Genomic DNA, 17459 nt, shown 5'->3' on the forward strand with positions numbered 1-17459 from the left:
TTAGCATGAGTAGCTTTTAACAGGATAATATTTTAGCTTTAGTTGTTTACAGCAGACTAGCATGTTAGCATGAGTAGCTTTTAACAGGATAATATTTTAGCTTTAGTCGTTTACAGCAGACTAGCATGTTAGCATGAGTAGCTTTTAACAGGATAATATTTTAGCTTTAGTCGTTTACAGCAGACTAGCATGTTAGCATGAGTAGCTTTTAACAGGATAATATTTTAGCTTTAGTCGTTTACAGCAGACTAGCATGTTAGCATGAGTAACTAATAACAGGATAATATTTTAGCTTTAGTTGTTTACAGCAGACTAGCATGTTAGCATGAGTAGCTTTTAACAGGATAATATTTTAGCTTTAGTTGTTTACAGCAGACTAGCATGTTAGCATGAGTAGCTTTTAACAGGATAATATTTTAGCTTTAGTCGTTTGCAGCAGACTAGCATGTTAGCATTTCTTCTTTAAAAAAAGCATATAATGTTAGCATTAGTTGTCTTCACCTGGCTAGCATGTTAGCATGAGTAGCTTTTAACAGGATAATATTTTAGCTTTAGTCGTTTACAGCAGACTAGCATGTTAGCATGAGTAGCTTTTAACAGGATAATATTTTAGCTTTAGTCGTTTACAGCAGACTAGCATGTTAGCATGAGTAGCTAATAACAGGATAATATTTTAGCTTTAGTCGTTTACAGCAGACTAGCATGTTAGCATGAGTAGCTTTTAACACGATAATATTTTAGCTTTAGTCGTTTGCAGCAGACTAGCATGTTAGCATTTCTTCTTTTAAAAAAGCATATAAAGTTAGCATTAGTTGTCTTCACCTGGCTAGCTTTTTAAATGAGTATTTCGTGTCCAGATAATGAAATCTATTAGGAAAGAGATCAAAGACACCATTAGTGTCTGATGTCATCCGGTCCCAGACGGGCCTTTATCTCCAGCACCAGAACTCCTTTGTTCAGTTTAGTTTGGACGTTTCACTTTAGTTGTTTGCCACTGATTGGTCTTCCTCTCACATCCAGCCTTCTGTTTTAATGTTCATGTTATCTCCATGCTGTTGCTAATCTGCTAATCTGACAGGTGCTAGCATGTAATGTCAGATACAGGTAGGATGGACACATCTGATAAAGGCCTGGTTGAATGTCTTCCTTTAGCAGGAGGGTTGTTACTTCACCGTGAAGTGTTTGTTTGTTTGTTTGTTCGTTTGTTTGATGCAGTGAGGTACATAAACACAGACCGACAGCAACTCTTACTATCGATTTGCTTACTGTTTGCAGAAACCGGTGAAGATCTTGAAGTCGTGTTTGAAATCTTTGAAGCTACGCTACGAACGGGGCAGAAGATGGTGAATCACAAACACATTCCTCACATCCAAAGTACGAAACATGTTTATTTAGAGTTTTATGCAGGGCAGAAAGGTGGTGCAGTGGGTAGATTTTAAAACCCAGTGTTTACTGCGACTCCCTGAATTTGTTGATGAACAAGCATGAAACGTCCACATCAGCACAGAAACCCAATAAGGTATCAGGCTGATGGAGCGATAGGAACATTTGATAAACACAAATATAACAGTAAGTTCAGACATTATCAATACTGTATTCGTCACTGATAATCTGATCGGATGTATGGACAACATATTTTATAGACATTGATCATCAAATCTGACTCCGAAGGTTTTTAATCTCTGATGATTTTCGTTCCTTGAGAATCAGCTGTCGGAGTCTCTGGTTCTGGTCCAGGACTCCCCTGCGGCCCGCTGAATTCTGAGACCAGGTCTTTGACGCTGCCAGAAGACCGAGCCGGCTCCCCGCCTTCTTTCTTCGCCCTTGTCTTTCTTGGGTTTGTATTCAAACTCTTGGAGCGCAGCGTCGGGTACATCCTGTCCTCCACCGCCAGCACCTCCTCTGAAGGCTCCTCCCTCCCTCCATTACCATGTTGGCTGTCCGTCGGCGCTCCCCCAGGTTGCCCATCAGGCAGCCTGGATGCTGTCTCCCGAGACATTTTGGGGGAGTCCTGCTGGAGAGTCCTGCTTGAGCTCTGCAGCATGTCCCTCCCCTGCTGGTCCAGAAAGGCAGACTTCCGAGGGACGCTACTGAGGACCGGAGATGATGAATCCGGTGTGACCTTTGAACTTTCAAGCAGGAAGGGGTCCGTCCCCTCCAGTCTGGATTTCTCTGCTAGTTTCTCGTTGGTGTCGGTCTTGTCAGAACGAGGTGAAGCAGGAGAGCTGCGGGTGGGGCTGTGGTCGGGGGCGGAAATCAGGTTGTCGACGTTTGACAACGTCCTCTCCTCTTGTCCCCTCGCCTCCAACGTTGACTCGCACTCCTTCATCTCCCCTGAAAAAGAACACAAGCATCAGCTCAGCCCAACGGAGATAAAACAACCACCCCCACTCCGTCATCCCGAGGCCCAGGAGGAGTTTCATAGGGTGGGCTAGCGAGCAGCAGAACCTGATACTGGATCTGTCCCATCTCAAGCCAGGAACGAGTTCATGTCTTGTCATCGTACCTGCTGCGGTTCCTCGCTCAGAATCTCCCGGTCTTTCTGGACTCAGTTGGGCCCTCTTCTCGTGGCCCTCTGTGTCTCCAAACATCGAGATCCTTTCGTCGCGGTCCAACTGGTACCGGTACAGACTGTACCCATCGTTGCTGTTGATGCTGCTGTGCCGCAGAAGAGAGCTCGGCTCACAAATAGACGATCTTCTGGATTGTGTTCGGACAAACTCAGCATGGTCGAGACCCGCCAGCTTCTCCAGAGCATTCATCATCCGGCCGGAGAACTCCTCCAGCTGGCCAAGGCGCAGGTCCACCGTCTGCAGGGAGGCCTTCATCGAGTGCTCTCTCTCATTCACCTCCTCCAGACGCATGAACATGTTCTCCACCCTGAGGAAGAGAAACAGGACAAGTGTTTCAACCACAAGCCTGGTCATTTTGTAGATCTGATCACCGCCATCATCAGGGGGTTCTGGAGGTCAGCGAGGTGTACTAGGATTCACCAAAATGTACCGAGATACACGGAAGTGTACCAGGAGTCACTGAGGTGTGCTTGGAGTCACAACTGACAGCGAGGGCAGTCAGTAGGGTGTCACCGTTATTAGTTTGGTTTTCAAGTCCTCAGGAGGACGGTGAATTCCATGTAAGTTTATTTCTATAACTCCAGATCATAACAGAAAGTCATCTCAAGGCACTTTGCAGGAGCAGCAGGGAAAGACGGAACCCAGCTTGACCCACAAGACCAAGAACTTTGGAGATGGAGGCAAGTAAAAAACTTCCCTTTAACAGGCAGAAACCTTGAACAGAACCTAAGCCTCATAGTGGACAAACGTCTGTCTGGACCAGTTGATGAGGTGAAGAGGATCTTTGGGGGAGGATGTCCTTGGCATCGATTGTGACCTTCGGCTGGGACTCTTTATGAACAACAATACGATTACCTGCTCTTGTAATAATCGTTTCTTGCTGACCTCTCAGACGTCACTCTGATTCTCTCGTTGTTGGACGACAGCTTCTCATCATCTTTCTCTCTGAAATACTCCTCCACACACTGCTCCTCGAACTCATGCAGATTCTTCAGCTCGTCGGCGCTCAGAACCAGCTCTGAGGAAACCAAAGGGTTCGAGTCCACAGTTTAAGACACGCTCTTTTACACCACAGACTGTGGGACTCCAGTCTTACGCAGTCGTCTCTCCTGGTCGTCGTGCTCGCCGTCTGGCCTCCTCCTGCAGCGGCAGCACAGCCTCTTAAGAATGATGAAGACGTGGGGGAAGACGATGAGGGGCGGGGGCAGGATCGGACGGTCGTGGAAGGTCATGATGAGCTGGTAGCGCTGGAACTTCCACACCTGGTTGGAGATGGACTTCACCTCAAAGAACGTGTTGCTGTGAAGGAAAGCTCGGACGTTAGCCTGAAACATGAGCCGACGTTCTCCGTGAGGGTTCCGTCTCTCCAATGATCTGAGATCTGCGTTGGGAGGACACCGAGCGGTGGTGGAGAACTGACTTGAAGACAGCGATGAGCAGGTTGACCAGCAGGATGTTGGCGACCAGCAGGTAGCAGGCCATGATGGCGGGAGTCAGCCACGCTCCAGGAATGCAGGGAGGAAGCTTTTTCCCATCTTCATCATACATGTTGTCTCCGCACGGAGCTGAGACACACAAGCAGATCGCACTCACTGTCCACGTCCACTGTGGACAGACGGACACCCTTGCCTGAAGCTTATCGTGTCGGCAAATGAGGCACATAATCAATGACGTGATTAATCCTCCGCCGCGTTGAATCGGTCTCCTCCAGGTGAAAGTCAGTCAAGAAGGAGATACTCACGATTTATTTCCATGGCGTAGACTGTCCGCCGCCGGTCGGAGGTGGAGGCGGCCGAAGAGGACCAATGAGAAACACAGTCAGTCAACGCATCGTGATCAATTCGATCAATCTATCAAAACCAATCGGGATGGAAATATTAGCTTGTTTCACCGAATCTCGTTGCTGCGATATTCGCCGAGTTAAAAAGCGTTCCAGAACCTGAAAGCTCCCTCTTGATGATCTATTCAGAACTGATTTTGAGATTGATTGGTAAATCATCAGGGACAGAATCTGAAGCGTCTTCGTTCTGTGTCCTGGATGGAGTGACATCCAGTGGCGAGGACACGCATTACACCCGACTGAACCGGTTTCTGTGCAGCCACTCTTTGATTGTGTGCCCTCTGGGACGCCTTCATATCCCGATGAAGACATGATGATGAAGAGGACCCTACGCTCTGGATCTAAAGGCCCGTCTGGGCGAGGACAGACTCGATGGATGTCTTTCTGGACTCTGGTCTTACGGTCTATGGAGTCTGCGAACACCTCTCCGTAGATCATCCAGTAGGGCATGTAGAAGATGTTCCGAGCCAGACGCCACGTCGGCTCCTCGTCCGGATGGAGGATGGCCTGCCGAGCGACGCCGAAGCTCATCAGCACCACCAGCATGATGACCACGAAGTACAACATGTCGACCATCTGGAGGAGCGCCACGCCGGAGACCGTTATTAGAGGAGGCCAGACGGGTCCGTTCACCGGTGTCTGCGATGAGGTCCTACCATCTTCCCGATCATCATCACGTAGGGTCCCAGGTACTTGTTGACCCCGAAGATGTCCAGGACCCGGATGTACCAGAAGATGATGTCGACGCAGTAGATGACGCGCCCGTAGCCCAAGGACGGTTCGTTCTGCAGGCGGAGGAGGAGCCCCAGCAGGAAGACGGAGATGGCCGCCAGGTCGGTGATGTTCCAGTAGTCCTCCAACCACACGTTGATCTTCTGCTTCAGCTTCCCCGGCTCCGACATCAGGATCTGGTGACGGAGCAGAACGAAGATGATCCACACACACACACAGTGGTCTCAGCTGTGTGTGTGTGTGTGCGTGCGTGTGTGCGTGCGTGTACCTGTCTGACTTTCTCCAGCCCCAGAGTGATGATGTAAGAGATGACGATCCACTCCTGCAGAGACGGCCATCGCTCCATCTTCACCAGGATGATGTAGTTATACAGCATGAGGTAAACCAGGTAGGAGATCTAACGCGCACGTACGCACGCACGCACACAGACACACACACGCACACACACAGACACACACACACACACACGCAGTGTGATCACAACAGTGGACGTCAGGAATAAACCTGATGATGGAGGTTGACACCTTTTTCATATTCTAATTATGTATTTAAATAATTAGTATTTATTCTGTTATAATTATTAGTAATTATTATTTTATCATAATATTTTTATGTTTATATTTTAGGAAATATAATTATAATTCAAATTCATTTATTTCTCCAACTTTGTTAGGAAAGTCATAAGATCAAAGACCCCATTCATCAATACAGATCAGATCAATCAGACGGATCAGATTGATTAAATGGGTCAGATCGATCAGATTGATTAGATGGATCAGATGGATCAGATTGATTAAATGGATCAGATCGATCAGATTGATTAGATGGATCAGATGGATCAGATTGATTAAATGGATCAGACGGATTAGATTGATTAAATGGGTCAGATCGATCAGATTGATGAGATGGATCAGATGGATCAGATGGATCTGACGGATCAGATTGATTAAATGGATCAGATTGATTAAGTGGATCAGACGGATCAGATTGATTAAATGGGTCAGATCGATCAGATTGATTAAATGGATCAGACGGATCAGATTGATTAAATGGGTCAGATCGATCAGATTGATTAAATGGATCAGACAGATCAGATTGATTAAATGGGTCAGATCGATCAGATTGATTAAGTGGATCAGATGGATCAGATGGATCGCAGCAGATCACATGTTGTGAAACTCACCGTGTTGAACCAGAACTTTGTGAACGGCGCGTTGTAGAACTCGTAGATCTTCCTCCCGATCGGAGTCCTCCTGGTTTTCTTCGGGTCATCTTCCTCGTCTCCTCTCTTTGACATCGCTTCAGCACTGGAGACGGCATCCTGAAACGGAGTCTTCATCAGTCACATTGTAAACTGCTGAGTCGAGGCGATGAAGATCCTGACGGGCGCCACCTTGCTGGATCTGTCGTCAGCTTTCGTTTTCTCGTCCTCATCCTTGGATGAAGAATCATCTCCAAGACGGAAGTCCATGAGGAGGATGGCAGGAGGGAAGATGATCCCCAGAATCACCTGTGGAGGAAGAGCATCTTTGAGCCACTAAAACCACCTCCACCTCCTATAGCCCCGCCCCCTGATCTCCACCACCTCCTTCAACGTGATGTCATTTAGCTGCACCGACCCCGGCTCCAGGTGAGCCATCAGGCACCACGTCGGCGCCGGGTCTGGACCTGTGGCCTGGGCTCTCAGTACCTTCAGGCTGTTGCTCTTGCCCATCCTCAGACATCCCATCCACATGTCCGTCAGCAGCATCTGGCTGCAGGTGTGTGCGATGAAGTCTCTGTGCTTGGCGGCGACGGCCAGCTTCAGACAGGTGGAGTTACTCCAGTTCTTCAGCTCGTACGTCAGAAGCTTCATGGCCACCTGCTCGTCGTGTTTGTAGGCCTGATCCAGCAGCTCGTAGGCCAGCTGACCAAACTCCCTGCATGGAAAAGACAGTGGTGCCCCCTTCAGGCTGGGATGACCTTCACACACCAGAATCATGTCTGTTTGCTCCACCCCTTTAGAACTTAACCCACCAACCGCCACGGAATAAATACAGGTCAGGTTCACCATGATCCAGATCAACTTAAATTGGACCTGGCTCCGGTCAGGGCAGGACCGGCACTCACCTGGAGTTGTTCTCCAGGTCCTGGTAGATGTCGTCCACCAGCACGCTCTGGGACGATTCGTGGGCCATGGCCTTGTAGAGTTTACAGGCCACCAGAGCTTTGGCCATCGCCTCCTCGCCCCGCTTCCACAAGAACAGCGCCATCTTCTGGCGCTTCATCAACACTGCCCACACCATCAGCTCGTGGAACGGGTACTGAAACCGGCTGACCTCGGGGTCGTCCACGTCGATGTTCACCTCCTCTTCCTTCCTCCTGTTCTTCTTTCCTTTGCCCTTGGGATGGGGCTCATCATCCTGCAGGGCGTTAACATGGGAGACTCTGAGTCCAGAGTCCACCACCAACCCGGACCGGTTCATGTCAGACTGACAGGACGACAGCAACGAACCTCCATCCCAAGAAGTTTCAGAGCTTTAGGCTGAAAGTGACAAGAGGACACACTGTTAGCGCTGATTCGCTTACGCTGAAGATCTGGATTCATCAAGTTCTTCACTGCGTGAACCTGGACTGTTTCACTGCGTGAACCTGGACTGTTTCACTGCGTGAACCAGGACTGTTTCACTGCGTGAACCTGGACTGTTTCACTGCGTGAACCTGGACTGTTTTTACTGCGTGAACCTGGATTGTTTCCAGTGTGTGAACCCGTACTGTTTTTACTGCATGAACCTGGACTGTTTCACTGCATGGACCTGGACTGTTTCACTGCGTGAACCTGGACTGTTTTTACTGCATGAACCTGGACTGTTTCACTGCGTGAACCTGGACTGTTTCACTGCGTGAACCTGGACTGTTTCACTGCGTGAACCTGGACTGTGTCCAGTGTGCGGTGTAGATCTGCTCACTCTCTTCAGGCCATACAGGTTGTTGTACAGCGTCCTGAAGCTCTTCCTGGTGTACTTGCAGCGATAAGCCCCTCCCATCAGGAGCTCCAGCACCAGGCCGATATCGATCAACGTGATCTGGTAATCTGGAGGAAGGTTCCCCTGAAACAGACATCAGTCTTTGTCCTTCAAACCAGATGATCTGATACCAACAACAAACCCAGGGGGTTCATCCAATCACAAGCTGGCAGCACCTGATTGGCTAGAGAGCGTCCCTCGCTCTACGACCAGAGCCCAACGCGTCCGTTCTTGTCTTTAGTCCTGATGGAACTCACCTTCTTGACGTCTCGGACCACGACGTGAAGCGTATTGGCCGGTCCCAACTTCTGTCAGAATAAAGCAAAGGGGGACGACGTCACGGAGACACGAGAGTCTGATCTGGATTCTGGACAGGATTCTGGATCAGAGTCTTCCTTCTGGTTCTGTTCTGTGGACCAGTCTGGTTATTGTCAATAAAGATTGGTTTGAATGTCGTTCTCCCTGTTTTCGCTCATACACTACACTACGCGTTAGCTGCTATGTTAGCTAAATGCTAATGCAAACTCCTTTTCTTCTCTTGTTTTTTATGAAACCATAGTCCGGTTGGATCAGGATCGCCCCCTCATTCTGGACCCGCCCCCTGTGACCTCAGCGTCTGTCCCCTGCTTTGGACGCCGTCCTCCTCGGGCGTGTCTTACCGTGTTGTACAACTCCTCCAGACGAGGAATGGTCAGGAAGTGATGGATGTTGACGCCGCTCTCGATCAGGAGCTTGACAAAGTCCACCCGGTCCAACACCAGAGCGTCCATCATGGCCTGCTCCAGAGAGTGCACCTGCGGCGGGTTCGGGTTAGTTGGTTTGAGCGTCTGTTCTGATTGGTTCTGGTCCGTTAACGCCGTGGATCGATTGGTCTGTTACCCAGTTCAGCAGCTCCAGCTTCCTGGGGTCCGTCTCCTCCGGTGGTTCAGGTTTACTTTTGGCTCCTTTTCCTTTCTTCCCCCTGGCCTTCCCCTTGCCTGCTCCTCCTCCTCCTCCTCCTCCTCCTGCTGCTCGCTGGGTGGATGGACTCCTCGGCCGGTCGCTCGGTAGAACGCTGACGGACTACAGAGAAGATCCAACAAACCATCAGCGGGTTGGCTGTGAGGTGGTCAGGTGACAGTCCCGCCCCCCACCGCCGCCGAGCATCATGGGTAACCAACTCACAGGACAGTGGAGGCCGTACACGAAGATCTGACTGCGAGCAATGTCCACCCTGTTCCAGGCCAGAGCCAGGCTGAGCTGATCAGAAGACGACGCGTTGGTCCCTGAAAACACGGCGGCAGCCGTCAGTCGCGTGGCTCACAAAGCAGGGCGGAGCCTGGTCCTCAGCCAATCACAGAGGAGCGATTTAAAGGTGGTTCTAGTCATGATCTACAACCGGTACCTTTGAGCAGAGCCGTCAGGATGGACATCTCAATGTCCTGCTGTCCCTCCGAGCCCATCCTGAACACGGTGATCTGTACACGACACACACACGACAGAGGTCAAAGGTCAGGCTACTTTGTTCGTGGCCTGTTTCACAGATTCATTTCTACTTTTATCGGCGGCGTTTAAACGTGTCCAGCCTTTCTGCCGTCCGCAGGACGCAGCAGAGGATTGTGGGATTAAATAAATGGTGGGTGGGGTGGGGGGGTCACGGAACAACCTCCATTAGCAAAGTGGTTCTGGGTCCCGGATAAACCTTTGGTCATTATGGTGATGTCACAACGCCGAGGTTTCACGCCAGGCGGCAGAGCGACACATTCTACCCAGAATTCCTAGCGACCTCAGCAGCTGTTCCTTCCTTTCCCTGCTGGGTGGCGGCTGGCGGCGGCGAGGACCTACCAGAGCCCTCGTCTTCATGCACTCCATCACCATGAGGAAGATCTGCTGCGCCTGGCTGCGGCTGTAGCTGAACGTCTTCTGGATGGTGACCAGCAGCTGGTCCTTCACGCCGTCGCTCAGCACCCTGCAGACAGACGCACGTCAGTGGGGGGGACAGACGTGCAGCGCTGGACTGTAATCTATTACTCACCCGTCCTGCTCACAGTATCTGTGAGCGAAGGAAATGATGTCAGAGGCTCGACCGCTGCCGTCGCAGACGACCACGGGGACCGGAGGCTCCTCCCTCAGGCTCTCCAGGACGATGGAGATGACATTAGGGCCCCCTTCCAGGATCAGGCAGACCACCGGGACACCCTGACCCAGACCTGGTACACAAACGGGTTTCCATCGGTGACACGTGACCTCACAAGCTCCGCCCCCCTTCGTCTGGATTAGCACTTTAGGACTCACGCGTGTTGATCTTCTGCAGAGCGATGTGTTTCTCCAGCTGCCGACGGAGGCGGACCTCAGATCCATACTTCCCGCTGGTCCCGTTGTCGGCCAGGATGAAGTGGGAGTGACTGCTGTTCAGAACCGCCAGTTTACTGAGCGGGTTGGACATGGTCTGGTACGGCCGGGTCACCTGCAGCGAACACAGATGATTGGTCTAATGAGAGGTGGGAGGAGTTGGAGCAGAGCATCAAATGATGACGCTGAATCCAACGGACCCGCGTGGTTCTGTTCTCAGTCACTTGTGGTCCGATTATAAAAATCCAGGACCCACAAATGTCAGATCTGATTTGGTCAGAACGGTCTAACTCGGTTCGATTCAGTCTGGTACCTTCTGTGTTGGTCTGGTTCAGTCTAGAATAGTCCAGATCAGGTCCAGATCAGGTCCAGATCAGGTCGATTCAGTCTGGTTCTTTCTGTGTTGGTCTGGTTCAGCTGATGCTCTTGATTTGTTCTGAATCAGTTTGGATCTGGTCTTGCTGAACCTAGTTCGCTCTGGTTTTTGGTCGGGATTGGTCGGCTAGTGTATCTCAGTCTTGGTTTGGTCTCATTTGTCTTACGTCTCTCCCGATCAGGTCCTCTTTGTTCTCGATGATTCCCCACGGTGCGATGCCGATGGCGCACACTTTCCCTCTGGACTTTGACGAATGGTCTTTGAGAGCGTCTCCTACGTGTCGGATCACTCCTGACACACAACAGCAAAAAGTCAGGCCAGACCAGGGACCAGAGTCCCAAAAAGCAGCACCTGGTCCGACGTTGGGTCGGCCAACACAGACACCGTCTAATGAGCTGTACCGGTGCTGACGCCGCCGGTGAAGATCCAGGCTCCGGTGGTCACGGCCGCTTTGATCAGTCCCTTCCCAAACACCTGCTTTAGTTTGGGAGGAAGGTCAAAGTTCTGCAGTCCTCCTTGGACGGAGATCAGCAACGTGGGGAGCTCCAACTGCCAGTCCTTCACCATCAGGTGGAGCAGGTGGTCAGGCTTGGAGTCGTAGGAGACCCGTATGTACTGCAGGAGGAGGAGCAGGTCAGAGGGCGTCGTTAGTCTCCGTCAGTACTGTTAAATACCCACCATGGCCTTGTTGCTGTGCCCCCCCCCCTGGAACTCCACCACCCCGTAAGCGTCGGTGGCGGACGGGTGGGTGTGTTTGACGGGGCTCCATCTCTCCGTGGGTTGGACCGCCAGCTGGACCAGAGGGGGGGCGTCCTCTTTGGCCTGAGAGACGATGGCGGTGTGCTGGGACACCTGCTGACCGCAACAGCACCTGCTCAACAAGTGGGAATGACCCGTCACGATCTTCATCATCTTCATCATCATCATCATCATCAGGTCTGTGCCAACACGTCCTCACCTGCTGCCGTCCTTGCTCAGAATAATCTGGATGCATTTTCTCCTCTGGAAGGTTCTCTCGATCCAAGCTCTCTGAGCCTGAGGAGGAACAGGAAGTAAACAGCAGGACGTCACAGGACAACAGGAAGTAAACAGCAGGACGTCACAGGACAACAGGAAGTAAACAGCAGGACGTCACAGGACAACAGGAAGTAAACAGCAGGACGTCACAGGACAACAGGAAGTAAACAGCAGGACGTCACAGGACAACAGGAAGTAAACAGCAGGACGTCACAGGACAACAGGAAGTAAACAGCAGGACGTCACAGGACAACAGGAAGTAAACAGCAGGACGTCACAAGACAACAGGAAGTAAACAGCAAGACGTCACAGGACAACAGGAAGTAAACAGCAGGACGTCACAAGACAACAGGAAGTAAACAGCAAGACGTCACAGGACAACAGGAAGTAAACAGCAGGACGTCACAAGACAACAGGAAGTAAACAGCAGGACGTCACAAGACAACAGGAAGTAAACAGCAAGACGTCACAGGACAACAGGAAGTAAACAGCAGGACGTCACAAGACAACAGGAAGTAAACAGCAGGACGTCACAAGACAACAGGAAGTAAACAGCAAGACGTCACAGGACAACAGGAAGTAAACAGCAGGACGTCACAGGACAACAGGAAGTAAACAGCAGGACGTCACAGGACAACAGGAAGTAAACAGCAGGATGTCACAAGACAACAGGAAGTAAAGACCAGGTGTGGTTGTGGTGTTAATGGGGTGTGAACAGCAGCACTGTTAGCTTAGCATCGCTATCTGGAGACAGCAGCAGGTGATTGAACCATCGACCAATAGAAACCTCTGAAGTCACTGCTGCAGGATTTCTCCTGCCGTTCAAAGGAGCATCAGACGAGCAGTGATCTGATTGGACGGCGGGCTGTGAGGTAAGCAGATGAAACATGAAGCTCTCCATGTCCGAATGAATCTGGCTAATTTCTGGAAAAGTGGAGCTTTCCATTTCTTTCTGCATGAAATCCTCTTATGGTCTCCATAATCCCATAAAGCAGTCCTTTAAATCCATGTTCCCGCCCCCTCAGCCCTGTTGTTGTTGTTGTTGTTGTTGTGTGTCCGTGTGGTGTAAAGGTGCGCTTACTGAGCCTGCCGATCTCAGCCAATCACGTCCAAGTGATGGTGAACGAATGTTTTACAGGTAAAAATCTTAATCAGCTGACTGATGTTTCCTTATCTACCAGTGAGAACCAGTACCCTTACTGGTACCGACCCAGGACCCAATGAGAATCATTAACTGTTAGCAAACCAGGACATGGTCCAAACCGGGATTTGCCTTCGATCAATAAATCAATACTATTAGTTTGAGTACCTTCTGTGATCCAGAGGAGGCGCTGCGTTTGATGGACGAACGTTTAAATGATCCGTTCGTTCCTCTCCTCCCTCTGCTGTCCATCATGATGTCATCAGACCTCCTGTCTCCTCCTCCGACCTCCCGTCTCCTCCCCTAACGTCCTTTCTCCTGACCTCCTGTCTCCTCTAATGACCTGTCTCCTGTCTCCTCTTCTCTTACTTGTCCCTTCGTCCTCCTGCAGTCAGACCTCCCTGCTGTGGTGCGTTCAGGCGTCTGTGTTGGGATGGGACAGACTTGCCCTTTATCAGGATTATGGGGCGGAGCTAGGTGACCGGTGGAGATTAAATAAATGAAGATTGAAGGGAAATCTGCTGTAGGACACGCCCCCAGTTAACATCTGCCCACCAGCAGTTCGTCTGGCATCAACGATGTTGATCAATACTGGATCAATTAAAATGGAGTTATGTTTCAACAAAGCCAATCAAATCACAGAGTGCACGCCTCCACCTGTCCTCACCTCTGTAATGGAGAGTAACTAAGAAAAGACGTTAGCTTTTAGCTTAGCATGAAAATAAGTAACGAAAAAAAGACGTTAGCTTCTAGATTAGCATGAAAATAAGTAACGACGAAAAGACATTAGCTTTTAGCTTAGCATGAAATCCTCAAACAGGAGAAACTTTCTGCTTCTGCTGGTTTGAACTGTGAGGAATCTTCTCAGCTCAGACTTCTGATCCGCGCTTTAATGTCCATGAGTCCAATCAAGGTGACGATGTAACCTCGATGACGAGGAAACAAGCTCAGATAATGTTTGGAATATTTCCCAAATCCAGATGCGATGAGGAAAGTAAAGCAAATCCCCGATGGCCCCTTTCAGTGAAATTAAATCCTAATCCAAGGGCCGACATATTCTCCATCCAAACGACTCGCCAGGAAGCAGAAGAGAGAAACGAGGATCAGGGATTAAATCAAAGCGCCAGTCCATCATGGCGTTGTTTTAGTCCCCCAGGAATAAATGTGATTGAATATTAAAGGTTAATAAAACGTAGTGACAGCAGGGAGGACAACCACTGGACAACACTGAAACGGGCGTAGTCAGCTGGGATAGGTTCCACCGACACCTGTGGCCCGCAAGGCGGATCAGCGGCTCCGGGTCAGGCGATGGATGGATGGATGGATGGATGGATGGATGGATGGAGCAGAAAGAATGTCCAGTTCGGTTGAATTTTGTGCAAAGTTTTGTGAGTTTTCCTGCAAGAATGGCAAAAAGCTTCTGGGGAGGTTTGTGTCGGGCGAGAGGCGGGTCACCCCGAGTCACCCCGGGTCACCCCAAGTCACCCCGAGTCACCCCGAGTCACCCCGGGCCCCCCCCCAGGGTCACACCTAGACAGGCTTTAGAGTGATCGATTCTCCTGAGCTGCATGGTTTTGGAGGAAGCTGGAGAAAACCCACACAGAAAGGAACTGAACCCAGAACCTTCAAAACTGGACCCTACCCTCTGCGCCACCCTGCGCGTCTTCGCCTCACCTGTCAGGTGCAGGTCACATGCCAGCCCAGCAGAGGGCTCTCTGACACTGAATATGCAAAGGTCAAGGTTGAGAAGTTAGGAACTGTTAAAATGTTTAACCTAAATGTTCAGTTTGTTTTGTAGATAAATTACTTCAACAATAATCCAATAAAAACAAAAGTTAAAATGATCGACGACGAAGCTGACGGTCGTTACAACATTTATTCTGTCTGTACTGATTGTAGGTGAAACGCGACCCGACACAGCCATTAACCAATCGCATGTGGTCATGTGACCTAGAGGACACCACATGGTTCTGTCCTGTTGGTCAGATGTTGGTGGTGGACTGGGTCAGGGAGAAGGTTTCCCGGCGGGCGCGGACCCCCTTGCCCCCTGGTGGCGTGTGGAGGTAGCAGCAGGTGAACACCTGGCGGGAAGCCCGCCGGAAGTTTTCAGACAGGAAGGAGTAGAGGACGGGGTTGATGCACGAGTTCCCGTAAGACAGGCAGTGGGACATGATGCGAAAGACAAATGAGGCGTCATTCAGAGGAAAGGTACCAAACTCCGCCCACATGGCAATGATGTGATGGGGTGTCCAACAGATAGTGAAGGCAGTAACGAGAAGGAGGACCGTCTGAGCCGTCTGCAAGAGGACAGACAGGAGACGTTAGAAGCGACTAACAGTTGGATGTTTGTAGCTTCCTGTAAATGGTACGACGTATGTAGGATACTGGCTAACCCGGTAGGATGTACGTAGGATACTGTCTAACCCGGTAGGATGTCTAGGATACTGGCTAACCCGGTAGGATGTCTAGGATACTGGCTAACCCGGTAGGATGTACGTAGGATACTGGCTAACCCGGTAGGATGTACGTAGGATGCTGTCTAACCCGGTAGGATGTACGTAGGATGCTGTCTAACCCGGTAGGATGTACGTAGGATACTGGCTAACCCGGTAGGATGTACGTAGGATACTGGCTAACCCGGTAGGATGTACGTAGGATGCTGTCTAACCCGGTAGGATGTACGTAGGATACTGGCTAACCCGGTAGGATGTACGTAGGATACTGGCTAACCCGGTAGGATGTACGTAGGATGCTGTCTAACCTTTCTTTTGGATCGTTCAGACCTCTTGGACATGTTCTTCATCTTTTGATGAAGATGAACTAAAACCTGGAAAGAAAAGAAAAGAAAAAATCTCAACAAAATTATTGATTTTCAAAAATCCTGTTTATTAATAATCATTAACTGGTCAATAATTGGTCAATAAATGAAGCGCACCTCCTGGGCCTGACAATGAGAGGACTTTTATTCTGAATATATATATATATGAGTATTTTATGAACCAGACAGGTGTGACCTCTTTGCTGATGACACGCCTGTTTCCATGGAGATGACACAGATCAAGTCGTGACTCCGGGGCCATGCAGACGCAGACCGACTCACCAACGGACCGTTTGGACGGATCAATTCACCTCAACTGGACGTTGTTGGACGAGAACATGCAAACGCCACACAGGAAGGAATCGAACCCAGAACCTTCTTGCTGCGAGGCAGCAGCGCTACCCACTACGCCATAAAGTATTAGGTTAATGGTGGTCATTAGTTCGATCCTCTCGAGTGTGTCGCAGGCGTTTATGGCCCCCGAGTCCCCGCCCTTTGGTCGGGGACTCGGCGACTCTTGTCGTTTTACAGCAGCAATCGGTCAAACATTATCCTGATAAATGAGATTTGTCTGAAGCGGATCCGGGATCCGGATCCGTCCTCATCCAGACTCTGGATCAACGATACGAAACCCACTGCGCTGCGCCCCCACCCGCAACCACACGAGAAAGACCAGGCCCGGACCGTGGTCCAGACAACACCAGGACCCTGGCCCTGGTGGAGTCCACGTCCGTCCGTCCGTCCGTCCGTCTGACCTTGGTGTAGCAGCAGCTGATGAGCAGCAGCGGCACCAGGAATCCCAGGAGCAGGACGGCCACCTTGTAGACCCTTCGGGACGCTCCGGACCACTGCTCCCAGCAGAAGGTGCCGTTGGGCGCGGTGGCGTGGCTGGTGATGACCTGGTGCTGGGCGACCGGCACCGAACACGCCAGCGACAGCAGCCAGATGACGCACACGCCGGCCAGAGTATTCCTGTGGTTCCGGACGCTCGGAGACCGACCCGATCGCACCACAGCAAAGTATCGGTCCACAGACATGGCCGCCAGCGTGAAGATGCTGACCAGCATGCTGACGGAGGAGAAGTAGTGTCCGAACTTACAGAGGAAGTCTCCGAACACCCATTCCGGCAGCGAGTAGATGGTGGCGTGGAACGGAACACAGAAGGTGAGGAAGAGGAGGTCCGCCACGCTCAGGTTCAGGACGAAGATGTTGGTCGGGCTTCCTAAGCGCCGCCGCTTTCCTCCCCCAACATTTCTCCCCCCCTTCCCAATCACCACCATCACCAGAGAGTTCCCCATAACCCCCACCATGAAGATCAGCCCAAACACAAACGGCACAATCACCGCCTCGGCCCCCCCGCCCCCGGAGGAGGAGTCGTTCACCAACGGCGGCATGCCGGCGCTCCGCAGGAGGTCAGAGGAGAAGACAGAGCCGCTCCATGATCCAGATCAAACACGGCAACTGCTGCGACTTCCTGTCAGCAGAGTCCAGGGTCAAAGTTCAGCAACGCCGCCTGATGATTGATTACGGCTTTAACCACGGCGCCTGATGATTGATTACCGGTCAGGCTTATCTGTGTGAGAGAATTTTACAGGAACTTTCACTCCGCCTGGATGTATGGCGTTT

At 50.8% G+C, this 17459-nt stretch overlaps 2 protein-coding genes across 2 annotated transcripts; both read right to left on the reverse strand.

Moving 5' to 3' along the window:
- Positions 1-1675: 1675 nt before the first annotated feature.
- LOC137895048 (transient receptor potential cation channel subfamily M member 1-like) lies at positions 1676-13267 on the reverse strand. Its single transcript, XM_068740532.1, has 28 exons — positions 13184-13267; positions 11816-11892; positions 11536-11728; positions 11259-11472; positions 11024-11148; positions 10425-10596; positions 10165-10339; positions 9975-10098; positions 9535-9607; positions 9315-9415; positions 9030-9212; positions 8810-8944; positions 8408-8458; positions 8094-8234; positions 7640-7669; positions 7255-7547; positions 6836-7064; positions 6539-6655; positions 6329-6466; positions 5414-5542; positions 5070-5321; positions 4815-4989; positions 4315-4335; positions 3994-4138; positions 3670-3872; positions 3459-3591; positions 2507-2880; positions 1676-2334 (listed from the first exon to the last, which is right to left on the reverse strand). Exons 1-28 carry the CDS (start codon positions 13265-13267, stop codon positions 1676-1678), a joined length of 4746 nt encoding a protein of 1581 aa, XP_068596633.1.
- Positions 13268-14997: 1730 nt separating this feature from the next.
- Positions 14998-17227, reverse strand: galr1b (galanin receptor 1b). Its single transcript, XM_068740543.1, has 3 exons — positions 16589-17227; positions 15777-15842; positions 14998-15312 (listed from the first exon to the last, which is right to left on the reverse strand). Exons 1-3 carry the CDS (start codon positions 17225-17227, stop codon positions 14998-15000), a joined length of 1020 nt encoding a protein of 339 aa, XP_068596644.1.
- Between the last annotated feature and the right edge of the window lie 232 nt (positions 17228-17459).

This window comes from Brachionichthys hirsutus, chromosome 1 (genome assembly GCF_040956055.1).
Source record: "Brachionichthys hirsutus isolate HB-005 chromosome 1, CSIRO-AGI_Bhir_v1, whole genome shotgun sequence".
Taxonomy (NCBI): domain Eukaryota; kingdom Metazoa; phylum Chordata; class Actinopteri; order Lophiiformes; family Brachionichthyidae; genus Brachionichthys; species Brachionichthys hirsutus.